General features: G+C 40.6%; 1 protein-coding gene across 24 annotated transcripts in view; it reads left to right on the top strand.

Annotated features, from left to right (window-relative positions):
• LOC109404958 (basement membrane-specific heparan sulfate proteoglycan core protein) overlaps nucleotides 1-14,536 on the top strand; it is a 305,493-nt gene that overhangs the window by 110,072 nt on the left and 180,885 nt on the right. For 23 of the 24 annotated variants that reach the window (XM_062858581.1, XM_062858573.1, XM_062858580.1 and 20 more), the window contains exons 6-8: nucleotides 572-601; nucleotides 780-1,124; nucleotides 1,480-1,614. In XM_062858581.1, coding sequence (XP_062714565.1) covers nucleotides 572-601; nucleotides 780-1,124; nucleotides 1,480-1,614 — 510 coding nt within the window. The remainder of the gene's footprint in view (nucleotides 1-571; nucleotides 602-779; nucleotides 1,125-1,479; nucleotides 1,615-14,536) is intronic. The other variant, XM_062858588.1, reaches the window with a different exon arrangement.

The raw sequence follows: 14,536 nt of genomic DNA, 5'->3' as shown, positions 1-14,536 counted from the left end.
TTCAAGATTATGATCATACTAAAAAAAATTCGTAAAGAACTTAAATATAAATAAGTATGCAAAATTATTCCATTTCAAACCTAGCATTATAAATAACTAATGGTTGCAAATGTTGCAAATCGTAATTATTTCATTTTATTACTTCAGAAACTATTCATCTAATCTAATCATGAAAACATACATGATTGAACATGAAAAAACTTCATTTTATTAAAAGTATAAATACATAACGTATCCTCACTTAGGATATTCAAGAGCACACATCTATGGATTCTATTGAAAAAATCAAAATGGTTGATCAATACCAGTATGTGAGCAATCCATCTACATTTCAGTGAAATCCGATGTTGGTTCGGTAGATTTGTTCTCCTAAAATGCCATTTGTGTATTCGTTATGTGTCCACTTTTAATATTTTTAAATTATCCTTACATGTTATGCCAGGGCGAAGAGTATCTTTACCAAAGATTTTCTTCGTGCACTTCATTTGTTACCTACTATGTATTGTAATGTTACGTTTGAATTATAGTTTGATTTTTGGTTTAATGCATTTGTTTTAATTTTTCGGTCTAGGTACTTTGGATGAGGATTATGGTGAAACAGGTATTCTTTTCTTTTTAATTTGTTCGCTTTCCATAAAACATTACGAAACGGAGGCACTCTAGAGTGCAATCCATATAACCACCCATCGAAGCACTAAAACTAAAATTTGCTTCCTCGCCATATTGGAGATTTCGACAGTGGATTAGTGAAAATAAAACAAAATTGTTTCCATATTCAGATTACCCAGATCATGGTCCAGATAAGCCTCTTGATCCGTTTACTGAAGAGCCTTTCATTAGTGAAAAACCATACACTGTTTCTACGACTCATCATGAAGTTTTGAATCGGGTTCCTGACGTACCTGACGAAGAAGAAGACGAAGACGACGATCCTGTTACGGAACCTGTAACGGAAGCTCGCGTTGAAGTTTCCAGCCAACACCCGGTCTACGCAGAGGACAAATGCCGTGGAGACGACAAATTCCGATGTGGAAAAACGAACGTGTTCATATGTGAAGTGCAGAAGTGCGACGGACATCCTGATTGTCCCAATGGCGAGGATGAGGATCCAAAGGATTGTTTATGTGGGTTTCGTTATCGCTATTCAAACAGATGTCCTGTTCAGCTAACCATATTGTCGCTTGATATTCACATTTTCGCTTTTGCTTTCCATCGCCTATTTGAGTGTTTTCCGAGTGTTTGTTCAAAGTGTGTCGCCCATTTTCACCGTTTTTCCTCAGTATCCATTGAACTACTGCGCAGATAATAATATCATCGATCCACATAGCACTAAACCATCGAATTTAACAGCAGAGCAGTGCATTGTTTGTGCCATCTAAATATAACCATAAAACAATTGTCAGCTTCGATACTGCAGTTGCTGTTCTTTTGCAAGATTTTCAACTATATGGATTTCTTTATTTCTTGTATTCTTTTTAGTCTGTAATGAGGACGAGTTCAGCTGTGCTGATAGCAGCAAGTGTATCCAGACATCACAAAAGTGCGATCTCGTTCGGGATTGTGACGATGGCTCTGATGAGTTGGACTGTTCTACTGTGGCACCAATACCAGAAGGTAAGTCTAAAAATGGTTTTGTTCTTACATTCCAACAGTCATCCGAGCATGGCATATTTGATAGTACGCTTTGAAATTATAAATAAAGGTCACATGGAAAATAGTAGGGTTTTGGGATGCTTCGTTGGTATAGTCCCTACGCTCGACCTATCTCGCACTTAATCCAAAATTCAAACATATACGCAACACTGGAGATCGTAAAATGTATGCGTCAAACAATTTTAACATTTCATTTAAATTTTAACACTTTAGAGCTTAAAAATGAAATAAATACGTCACCTCGTTTTTGGACGCCATGATTCTTCTGGCTTAGTGTGTAGTCATAAATAACAAGTTCTGGGATATATTGAATTATTGACTTAACGATAATTTAACCACAGACAAACAGACGCCTCGCTCTACTCACTTCTGGCATCGCTGGAAATTTAGCAAGAGTTATTTACGTCTGTTTGTGGTTTGATTATCTCTAAGCCTTCGCATCATGGATCTTATCCGACACAGGTCCTGCAGCGCTACGATGCCGAATCCGCGGCCATTTAGTACATCGGCGAGAATACAGGTGCTCTTGAGAGATATGTAGCTCCACGAATCGAGTTTCCAATGACAAATCATTTTCCATCAGGTGGATCGCTGCCATTGGAACTGTTGCGTATTCTTGTCTTGTATCCTTTTCACTGCTTGTTGGTTTTACGGGCTGGCTTGCCGAACACCAACCCCTTAACTTTCTGAAGGAGCAGGGTGCACAGTTGAGCTTAAAGTCCTATCAGGTATCAGGTATCAGAAGGCCGGCTCCAGAGGCACGTTATCCTCCATTTGGGACATTTGTGCCATCGCCAAAATAACAGCCTATTTCATCATCTACCTGAGGGAAAAAGGATTTGGATGGGGATAGGGACAGGTAGGGAAATAGGAAAAATACCCTGGAAGAGGGTACTAACGCATAAGCGTACCACAATGGGTTCAAACAGCGCCCTGAAAAGGGCACTGTAATATCGCATAAAGCGAAAGAGAGCCTATAGCTCTTTACCACAGCGGGTTAAGAACAACAGAATATCCTGAAGATTCAGGTTTCTGAAGTCAGTTTCACTTAATAAGTGTTTACCGAATACTCGGAAACGCAGTTGCGCGAAAACTGGACAGTTGCATATCAAATGATACGAAGTTCCATAATCGGATTCACAGCTATCACAGGCAAATGAATCAGCTTGCTGAATATTCGCCATGTGATAGCTGAGTCGGCAGTGGCCAGTCAATGCTTTGACCAGAATGCTGCAATTCTGCTTAGACAGATTAGTTAGATACTTCGCCACCCGTAGAGTTGGCTCAGCACTATACAATTTGGTTTGACGACATGACTCCAAACTATTCCAATATTGTCTGTGTTGAGTGACAGCCCAGGTGTGAATCTGAAGCTTTACCCAACACTTCGATATCGGAATAGCTGGCTCAGGGCCAATGAAGTCATGTGATGCTCCAGAGCGAGCTAACTCATCAGCCAATTCATTTCCAGCGATGGAAGAATGACCAGGTACCCATAGAAGGTGAACAGCGTTTGCTGAATTCAGCTCCTCGATTTGAGTTCGACAAGCGATAACTATCTTCGACCTAGAGTTGGCCGAAGCAAGTGCTTTAATAGCAGCCTGGCTATCTGAACAGAAATATATTACTTTGCCCATTACGTGCTGCTGAAGTGCTGATTGCACTCCGCACATAAGAGCAAAGATTTCGGCCTGAAAAACGGTACAGTGTCTACCAAGTGAATAAGACTGATACAGCCTTAGCTCACGAGAATAAACACCAGCACCTGCTCGACCTTCGAGAAGGGAGCCATCAGTGTAACATACGATGCCGTCTGAAATACTTCTTTCCAGATAACCAGATGTCCACTCTTCCCGGGAAGGGAATTTCGTGGAAAATGTCCTATATGGAAAATTACAAGCAATTGTAAGATCACTTGGAGCAAGGACAATTTTGTCCCAATTCACCAAAAGTGGAAACAACGAGGTGTGTGTTGAACTGCGGTTCACAGGAGTTTCCTCTAGTAGACCGAGTACCCGTAACCGGTAAGTGCAAGAAAGGGCTTCTTTTTTGAGATGAATGTGTAGTGGGGCAACGTCAAAGAGAACTTCTAGCGCTGCCGTAGGAGTTGAAGAGAACGCTCCAGACATCGCCATTAAGCACATCCTTTGGAGATGGCCTAACTTTGATTGGACCGTTCTCACTTCGCCCTTTTGCCACCACACAAAACATCCATAGGCCAATATTGGCCGAACCACAGTTGTGTAAATCCATTTGAAATACTTGGGTTTTAGACCCCAAGTTGTACCAAAAGTACGCCGGCATTGCCCGAAGACCATACAAGCTTTCTTGATTCTGAACTCAATGTGAGGTGTCCAGGAAAGCTTGGAATCAAGAATGACTCCAACGTACTTTACCTGTTCAGTCACGTCGATTTCAAAATCAAAGAGACGCAAAGGTCGAACGCCATTACGGTTTCGCCTTTCCGTGAAAAGAACAATAGATGTTTTACTCGGATTAACCGAAAGGCCATATTGGCGACACCAACCCTCAACTACCTGAAGGGCGTTTTGCATCAGGTCGAAAAGGGTGCTGATGCACATACCAACTAACAATGTTAGATAGTCGTCGGCAAAACCATAAGTAGGAAAACCGCTATTATTGAGTTGCTTCAATAGCGTATCTGCTACGAGATTCCACAAAAGCGGTGATAAGACTCCCCCTTGGGGGCATCCACAAACACTCAATTTCCTAATCCCTGCTAGACGCAATGTCGAGAAGAGATATCGGTTTTTGAGCATTTGGTGAATCCAATTGGAAATCATTGGAGATATACCATGACTCCGTGCGGCTTCCAATATGGCATCGAAAGGCACGTTGTCAAAGGCACCCTCGATATCTAAGAAAACACCCAAACAAGATTGCTTTTGAGCGAATGCTTTCTCGATATCGTAAACAACCTTGTGTAAAAGAGTCACAGTGGACTTACCAGATTGGTAGGCATGTTGGTTCACATGAAGAGGCACGTTGGCCAGATGAACATCACGGATGTGATGATCCACAATGCGTTCTAAGCATTTCAGAAGAAAAGAGGTCAAACTGATAGGTCTGAAACTCTTTGCTTCTTCATACGACGCACGACCCACTTTCGGAATAAACTTTACAGTAATATCCCTCCAGGATTTGGGAATATACCCTGTAGCAAAACTGCAAACAAGTAGTTTTTTCAAAACATGTTTGAAATAATCAAATCCCTTCTGAAGCAAAATAGGATAAATCCCATCTGACCCAGGAGATTTGAAAGGAGCAAAGCTATTAAGAGCCCACTCAATCGATTCTATAGTTACAATACTCCGAGCCGAAGCTAAAGAATCATAACTACAAGAAAAGACATTAGGATCATCCGAAGATGTAATATCCACACATCCAGGGAAGTGTGTGCTGAATAAGCATCCCAGAACTTCCTCATCAGAGGAAGTCAGATCGCCATTTGGCAAACGAAGCTCGTTCACCCGGAAATCCTTAGATTTCGCAAGGATTTTGTTTAACCGACTGACTTCACTCAAGCTGGAAACATTTGTACAAAGGTTTTTCCAGCCGGATCGTTCAGCAGACCGGAGAGCTTTCCTGTAGGCCTTGCGAGCCGACCTGAAAGCCTCCGAACCAGCCGAACGTCGTCTGTTCCAACTCTTTCTACATTGTTTCCTGAGTTTCGCCAGATCAGAGTTCCACCAAGGGGTTCCTCTTGTGATCTTCACAGACCGTAGAGGGCATGCTTCTTCAAAAGCTTCCATGATGAAGGTCGTTGTAGTATCAACGGCATCATCTAAATCACTTGGAGTGTCAATGGATGGTGAATATCCATGAAATTTGGCTGCAACCAAATCAGTATAAAGATCACAGTTTGTTGACCGAGGATTCCTGAAACGCAATGTTTGCGAAGTAACATTTAAATGTTCAAAAAAGACATAGCGATGGTCAGATAAAGATTCTTCATCTGACACATGCCAATTGGTCAGCTCATGACTAATTCTGCTAGAGCAAAGCGTTATATCTAACACTTCCTCTCTAGCAGATACCATGAAAGTTGGGCGGTTGCCTATGTTAAGTAATGCAAGATCTATGCTACTTAAGTACTCCATCAAACTGGAGCCTCTCAAGTTAATGTCTGAGCTGCCCCAGATGATATGGTGAGCATTAGCATCACTGCCAACAATTAGCGGAAGGCCTTTTGAAGTGCAGTATGCGATGACTTGTTTGAAAGCATCCGTAGGGGATGGTTCATCATGTGGTAAATACACAGAACAATAGACGTATTTCCTGTTGAGGTTTCCAACAGATCCCAAGTAACACAGAAAACATCTTCGGAAAGCAAAATTCAAAAAGATGTTATAGTATAGTTATGTATTTTGGACGTTGGTAAAACAAGTTTGTCACTTCATCGTCTTCCTCAAAATACAGATGTTGTGAGGACATCCAGCAGCACAAAGTCAACACTAACATGTTGAAGAATGTTCAAAACATGTTATTTTCAAGTACGAAATTCAATAATGCACAATTTGCAGCGTTCCTCCAAAGTACTTTATTTTGTTAATGTTGATCCGGTGGCTTGGGTTCATCCCAAAATGTAAAAAAAAAATCGGCTCCTATGTCACTTGTATGTCTTGTATTTACCTGTAGCAATTTTTTAAACCACATAAAGAAAAACTTGTTTTGGACCTTGCGAAAGAACTCTTTATTTTCTGCCACTTCATCACTAATTTGTTATTGTTATATTGATGTTCAAACCAGGTATTCGAAAACAAAACAAAAAACGCAGTTGTTAAAGGATGTTGAAATCAAGTTAGTGTTATGTTTTTTAAGGTACTTTCAAATGTATATAATTATGTTCTAGAATCATGTTATTGAGATGCACAAAATATGTATTTTAACGTATGTTTGAAACTTTAGTTCCTAAGACTTAAATAATTACAGTGCAGGTCGAAATAGCACTTACATTTGATTATTTATTCATTGAATTGTAATATAAAAATCAGAAATTACAGTCACTAATAGTGAAATCAATATATTTTAGACTGAACATCAACCATTTTGACACATTCATTTGATCATGCCGTACAGTTTCCTACAATAGTTTCTTTGTGTTGTGCTCTAAGTGCGTAGGTTTTCATACATGAAAATAAAGAATATTAAATGAAAAACAAATTTATTTTTCCTTAGAAATTGATTTTTTCTACATTGATCGTATTTTAATTATCATATTATACAATTAAAAAAAAGTTCATATTATATGAACGGTACTGTATTAGGCACCTACCATGTTGGATTCTGGAGAACTTGATAGGAAATTTCACACAAAACATGAAAAAATAAACTAACTTCTATGCTTATTTTCAACCGGAGAAGAAGCGAATGAATTAATGAAGAGTAATTGTGGTCATTTCACCAAAAATTTAGAGTGGCACATGAGTTTCAGCCATACTACAGAACAACAACAAACCTGAAAATAAATAATTACATTGCATTCAAAATCATTTAAGTCATCACTTGTTTGTGAAAATGGATTTCCATTTTACGCAGGATTTCTGCTAGCTTGGCTTGAACGAATAAGTATTTTCAAAGTTTAAGAAAACATCTTACATGTTCTACTAAGGTATTGAAAAATACCTAGGTATAACATCAACGATGTTTTATAAGCCGCCATTTTTTGCGCTTTTTCGGTAATATAAGTGTACAAATTTAAGTTATGCATACAAGCAACCTAACCAAGGCATTTGTTTAAAATGTGTATTATATACACTAATGTAACAAGTTGTGTTACTTGGGATACATCAATTGTGATAGCACATACATCTCTGGTGGTTAGTTCAGAGATGAGTGTAGCAACTATTGCGTTGTTGACAAGCACACAGGCTCGAGGCATGACACGCGAGTTTGCCATTTCATGTTTACTGAAAGTGGCAAACACCGGGTTCACAAGGTTTCCTAGATAGAAATTTCCCTTACGAAAGTAAGGTTCTTGTACCAAGGCCACTTGGGCTGTACCATTTTGCATAAGTCTGCAAAGATTGATCGTTGCTGTTCTTTTATGCTGAAGATTGATCTGAGCTATCCTAACCGTAGCCACTACCCAAACTAGGTAAGATTAAACTCTTCGCAACAACAGCACAAAAAAGAACAGCAACAATAAAACCAAATCGGTATCGATTGGAAAACGCCAAAGGCGAGGATACACAGAATACACTGTGTAAATCGCATAATGCGAACCCATATAGGTGAAAATTTAAACTAATTAACAACATCTTCATAGTCCCGCCCTTATTTAGCCTCAAGTGAGACTAAAGAAGGGCAGCTGATTGTCTCGGAGAAACACAAGGTCCACTGCACCATTGCTCCGGTTAGCGCAGTAAGGGCTACATACTGTGGAGGGCGCCCTGGTCCTCCACAGGCTCCGTTAGCGGTTAGGTTTTTATTAGACCCCCCTAGCCATTCATTCCTAGGCACGGTAAGCATAAAGCCGCATCACACCATGAATTAGGGGTCACCTGTTGGTGGATTCTTACCACCGGAACAGGCGGTCCGTAGTGTAATTCTTAGCCAATTGAGACATTCGCTACCGACACTACACAGCTATCTAGGCTGATCGAGAAAAGAAGTTAATATTGATGATTAACTTCATACGGACTCGAACAGCCGATTAAAGTCCTGCTTTGGTATTCGGACGTTGATCATCAGCCTCCCCTAGCATGGGAAGCATACGCTGTTGTGAGCCGCTCTCTCTGGAGAACAGACGCGTAGGTTTGCAGAAGCAAACCCCCACTCCCTGTCAGTCTACAACCAAAGCTCCCACCAGGGTTGGTTACCCAATTTTCCCTAAGGCTGCTCATAGGCCGGCCGGTGTCACAGGGAGGCATGAATATGAGTATCTGAGCAGAAGCTAGTGAGCTCAGTGGGATCCATTGGATCTGTATTACTACTTATACTTTATTTCACTTTGCTTAAAGAATCTCTTAAAAACCGTAATCAACTGAGTTCCATGGTCTCTCACAAACACCTTAAGGCTTAAGGATTTCAAAACGGATGAAAATCTCCCGTCATCGCAGACTTGGATATCAGGCCATTTTGTACCCATGATTCTGAAGTGTGTCGAGTGAAACTCCGACTGATGTATTTCAAAAGGATCTTTCCCTTTGACTGTTCTTCAAGTTTTTCCTCTTGGCTTGGCCAGGGCAGCCACCATTGAAGGGCGCTTGAGTGAGCAGATTCTGGGAATCTAAGTGGACGATGAACGGCGAAATGTTTACGGACGCTTATCTGCCTCTGGCGGATCAGAACGCGAGCATGATGGTTGGACTCGGTCAATCCCAACTCGAACGGAATTCATCTTGGATACAAGCCAGTTGATGCAACAAAGCATCGACGTACGGCTTTTCGAACGAATGACGCGGGTTTTTGAATAATCCGACGGGATACGACGATTCATTATCGTTGCTGAAGGGAACGTTTGCCCCTTAGCTCGTCCCGAATGCGTGTTACGTTGTCAGTATGGGACAATTAAAAGAGGACTCGTATTGTTCGTGCAGTTGAAAATCGGAAATTTTGACACGCGAAAATCGATTTTTCTCCTAAACCTTGGGCCCATTTCGCTGGATAGAGGGCCAGGTCCGCTGTCCAGCGCACTACGTCCGACGTTAGGTTTCACGTATAGATTTTGAGAAAATTCGATTGTCGGGTGTGGGGAAACTTCGGGTTTCAACCGCGACGACAATATTTCGATACAATAATCGCTCAGGAATTCTGCAAGACTCTATCCTTAGAGTGACGGGTTCGAGTGCCGGTTGGTCCAGTAACTTTTCGTGATGAAAATTTTATGGGTTTTTCCTTGGTCGCAGAATATCTTCGTGCCTGTCAGTTAATAACTGTGGAAGAGAAACGTACCGTAATGCTGCATTTTTAACGCAAGCATCACTGGCATCCCTTTATGCCTAAGTATTGTAGATTATCGTTATCGCATGGTTATTGGTTATCCATCACCAGAATTATTCTTTGGGTATACAAGTAATTACCGAACTTTGTGATGCCGGAAATGGTAGCGTAAGCAACATTGTTGACCTGCATAAATTTTTGTTGGGTCCGGCTCAGTAGGATGGGGCGGGGCACCTAAGGATTGATCATCATAACTTTGTAAACACAAATCGTTTTGGTTCGTATTAATCCTCTGCTCTTCAATACATTACTTAGCTATGCTAAAAGTCTATAAGAAGTTAATAAAATACAAAACAAGATTTTGGACGAGCAGTTTTTAATAAAGACCGATTTTGGCCCGAAAAAAGTGCGGGTAACCTTTTAAGTAGTTCAGATTTTTTCAACGAAAAACGGTAATATAATAGTTATTTATGCAACAAGTTGCAAAATTATGATTTTTACAGCACGAGTCGTATAAGGGGGGGGGGGGCAAAATGTTTGGGATAGGCAACTTTTTTTTTCTCACACAAAAAATTCAACATGCTGTAACTTTTCATAGAGAGCATCAACAATTCTCAAATTTTTACTGTTTATCAATCTAGTATATGTGCATCATTGGTACAAATTTGAGCTCTATTGGTTAATCTTTCGCGAAACTAGAACCGTTCTCGTAAAACACTATTTTTGAAACAACTAATTTTTGAACTGTTATATCTCGGAGACCAGTGAACCGAATTGAATGAAATTTTGAGCAATTATCAACAATATATGAATGCTTGAAAATTATTTAAAACATAGGTACTTTTATTATTATTATTTTTATTTTTTTATCTGTATTAACGAGATTTTTAGCCCTAGGCTAGTTCATCTCGGGACCCACGCTTTACTTCCCTTCCGAAGGAAGAGACTCACTATTTTGTGAGTTTGTCGGGAGTGGGATTCGATCCCAGGTCCTCGGCGTGATAGTCAAGTGTTCTAACCATCACACCAGATCCGCTCCACACATAGGTACTTTTTAAACGTTGAAAAAAGTTATGATGGTTTGCCCCGCCCCACCCTATTTTAGTTGCGAATTGTACTGGCCGTTCAGAACTCTCCGGGTAGGTCACTAAACGCCTCTTCAACTGCATCTGCTTTCAACTGTAGATGACACATTCTACGGGCCCCGTATCATCAATACCAATTTTCAAGGTTGCGACCATTCATTGGCAAAGATTTACATTCATTTGCTATTATCTCAGTTCAGAAGCATGCTATCGAAAAACAATGTATGGATGAATTCAACCTTGTAGTTTTATCTGAAAGTTTGCCGAATAATATTGGGGTCGCAAACGTATACCAAAGTCGTGAGCGAGCTGTGAAGGCAACTCTCCACGTGATGAATGTAAATTTCATTCACGCTGTGGGTTTTTATTGCGTTGTAACGTCACGAAAAATCAACATTTTTAAATTTTTAATCAAATACGGAAAACGTTACAAATATGAAACTTTATATGCTCTTTGTACTCGAAAAGATCATTCAAATGAGATTAAAAAAAAAGAAAATCGGTTCACGGAAGCCTGAGTTTCACCTGGTTGAAGTTTGCGTTGTAACGTCACGAAAAAAAGTTCTGTGGAAAAGACCAAATCTTTCTGGCTTGGACGGCTTCTGAATTGGACAAACGTAGTTCTATATTCAAAACAGTTTCGTTCTCGTTGTGTATGAGCTCTTTTTCGAGATATCGTTTATAAATTGCGTACCATTGCCGATTAATAAACTACGTAGACTTTTGAAGGACGGGGAGATGGTGTTTGGCCAAAATCTACTATGAATGAGTGTAATCAGTTTCGTACCTTTTAATTCCGCCCTTTGTTGCTTATCCTTTGACAGATACGCGTATTTCGACTACCACTTGTAATCTTCCTCAGTGTCAGTTATCCACTTGTCGGTACAAGATCAAAATCTACTATGTAATTGTACTGCGATATTGTAAATTTTTTTAATCGTAATCTAGTACCACTCAAACCGAAAATTTCTGTGATATGAGTGGCCAACAGACGAAACACTGACGAAATTACAAAGTTATTAAGTTGGTCAAAGATTTACAGTTGATGGATAGTTTGAGAGAGAACTTACATACTACATACATTTATTTGTTCCACATCATTAAGACAAGACATAATCAACAATAGTACGCCACAATACTCGGTTTGTGGCTGCCGCTCTCCATCCTCGGTCACGCCCAATGCTCGCCAAGTCACGCTCCACCTGGTCCGCCCATCGTGCTCTCTGCGCTCCACGCCTTCTTGTGCCAACCGGATCCGTTGCAAACACCAGCTTTGCAGGGTTGTTATCCGGCATTCTTGCAACATGCCCTGCCCACCGTATCCTTCCGGCTTTGGCCACCTTCTGGATGCTGGGTTCGCCGTAAAGTGCAGCGAGCTCGTGGTTCATCCTTCTCCGCCACACACCGTTCTCCTGCACACCGCCGAAGATCGTTCTTAGCACGCGTCGCTCGAAAACTCCGAGTGCTTGTAGGTCCTCCTCGAGCATGGTCCATGTCTCGTGCCCGTAGAGGATTACCGGTCTTATTAACGTTTTGTACATGGCGCATTTGGTGCGTGGGTGAATCTTTTTCGACCGCAGTTTCTTCTGGAGCCCGTAGTAGGCCCGACTTCCGCTGATGATGCGCCTTCGAATTTCACGGCTCACGTTGTTATCAGCCGTCAGTAAGGATCCGAGGTACACGAATTCCTCCACCACCTCGAAAGTATCCCCGTCTATCGTAACATTACTACCCAGACGGATCCGGTCGTGTTCGGTTCCGCCTACCAGCATGTACTTTGTTTTTGAGGCATTCACCACCAGTCCGACCTTTGCTGCTTCGCGTTTCAGGCGGGTGTACAGTTCTGCCACCGTTCCAAATGTTCTAGCGATAATGTCCATGTCGTCCGCAAAGCACACAAATTGACCGGATTTTGTGAAAATCGTTCCCCGGCTGTTGAGCCCGGCTCGTCGCATCACACCTTCCAGCGCGATGTTGAAGAGTAGACATGAGAGTCCGTCACCTTGTCGCAGTCCCCGGCGAGATACGAATGAACTGGATAGTTCACCCGAAACCCTTACGCAGTTTTGCACACCGTCCATCGTTGCTTTAATCAGTCTAGTCAGCTTCCCAGGAAAGCCGTTTTCGTCCATGATTCTGCATAGCTCTGCGCGGTCGATACTATCGTATGCCGCTTTGAAGTCGATGAACAGGTGGTGCGTTGGGACCTGGTATTCACGGCATTTGTGGAGGATTTGCCGTACGGTAAAGATCTGGTCCGTTGTCGACCGGCCGTCGATGAAGCCGGCTTGATAACTTCCCACGAACTCATTTGTTTTAGGTGACAGACGACGGAAGATGATCTGGGATAGCACTTTGTAGGCAGCATTCAAAATAGTGATCGCCCTGAAGTTCTCACATTCCAAATGGTCGCCTTTCTTGTGAATGGGGCAGATTACCCCTTCCTTCCACTCCTCCGGTAGCTGTTCGGTTTCCCAGATCCTGACTATCAGCCGATGCAGACAGGTGGCCAACTTTTCTGAGAGAGAACTTACAAATTTTAAATTTCATACATCTCAGGATCCCTTTTACATAGAAATACGATTTCTTCGGCAAAGTTGTTTGGTAAGTAATGGACTTGCAGTTGATTTACCAATAGATGCGAGATTTTGCCACTAGAAGACGATAGTTTCCATTTTGCAAAAGCAGGCAAGGGATTAGAATTTCTTGAAAAGTATTCAACAAGCTGGAACTTTTTTCACTTTGGACATATTGTATTCAAATCAAATTGTAATCAAAGATCAATAGGGTAAAAGCTCCCTTAGTGGAGGTAGTACCAATAGTGGTGGTAGTGGCAATTTAGCACAATTTCGACCAAAAAGCTTGCAAATGACATTTTTAATAGATATATCATACCTAATTCATAATATTCATTTGGTTTTGTATTCAGGATTTGCCGAAAAACCTATTTTAAACAATTATTTTCCTTATTTTTTTTGCTCCTTTGCACCTATAGTGGTGGTAGTGTTCCTATAGTGGTGGGTCCCATAAGAATTCAACGGGATGCGCCACTATATGAACCAATGTTAAATTTTACCTCCATAATAGGAACCGTGTACCTATAGTTGGTGCATGCGATTTACTAGCAAAAACTGAAATAAACAATGGTTTTTACATTTTTCCTAGCAAATTTAAGTAAAAAACTACCGAGTAACGTTTTTAGACTTTTTATTTTGTGGTTTTATCAATTTTATTCAGTTATATTACTACAAGGAGCTACTAATAGTACCACTATTGGTACATTTACCCTATATAATTCTGAACTTTTAAAATTTTATTTGATTTGATTCACTTATTCCTTAGATGTAAGACTTAATAGAACACAGTCAAAAATATTATTGTGCTTAAAGCGCTCCATCTTTGTGTAGAGCTAACCAATCAAGTCCAAAATTGTAGATATTACAGATAACAAGATGAGGAACTATCAGTCAAAATTTGAGAATTTTTGATATATTTTATAAAAAGTTTCGGCTTGTTGAATGTGTTTTGGGTAATTAATAAAATTGGCATGCTTTTGAAAACTGAAACCACCACTGTGTGGCAGAAATTAATAACATACGGCTATTAAACTGAAAGTCTAGTGATCTACCAAACAACTTAATTGAAGCAACCATCTTTCCAATTAATCACGATCCTGAGATAAGTAAAACTAAAAATGCGTATACCCTCTAGCGCCTCCTAGTGGAAGGATTTGAAATCATACGGCCCATCAATTGAAAGTTCTTGACCAGCCAAACAATTTTGTCGAGGACACCAACTGTCTAAATTTTAGGATCTTGAAATATATGGGGTGGATATTACGTCAGTATTACATCTATTTTTTATATAACAAGAATCACCGACAAACAGACGTA

Source organism: Aedes albopictus, chromosome 3, assembly GCF_035046485.1.
Source record: "Aedes albopictus strain Foshan chromosome 3, AalbF5, whole genome shotgun sequence".
NCBI classification, from domain to species: Eukaryota; Metazoa; Arthropoda; class Insecta; order Diptera; family Culicidae; genus Aedes; species Aedes albopictus.
The sequence above is the reverse complement of the archived record's forward strand: the minus strand, read 5'-3'. Positions and strand labels throughout refer to the sequence as shown.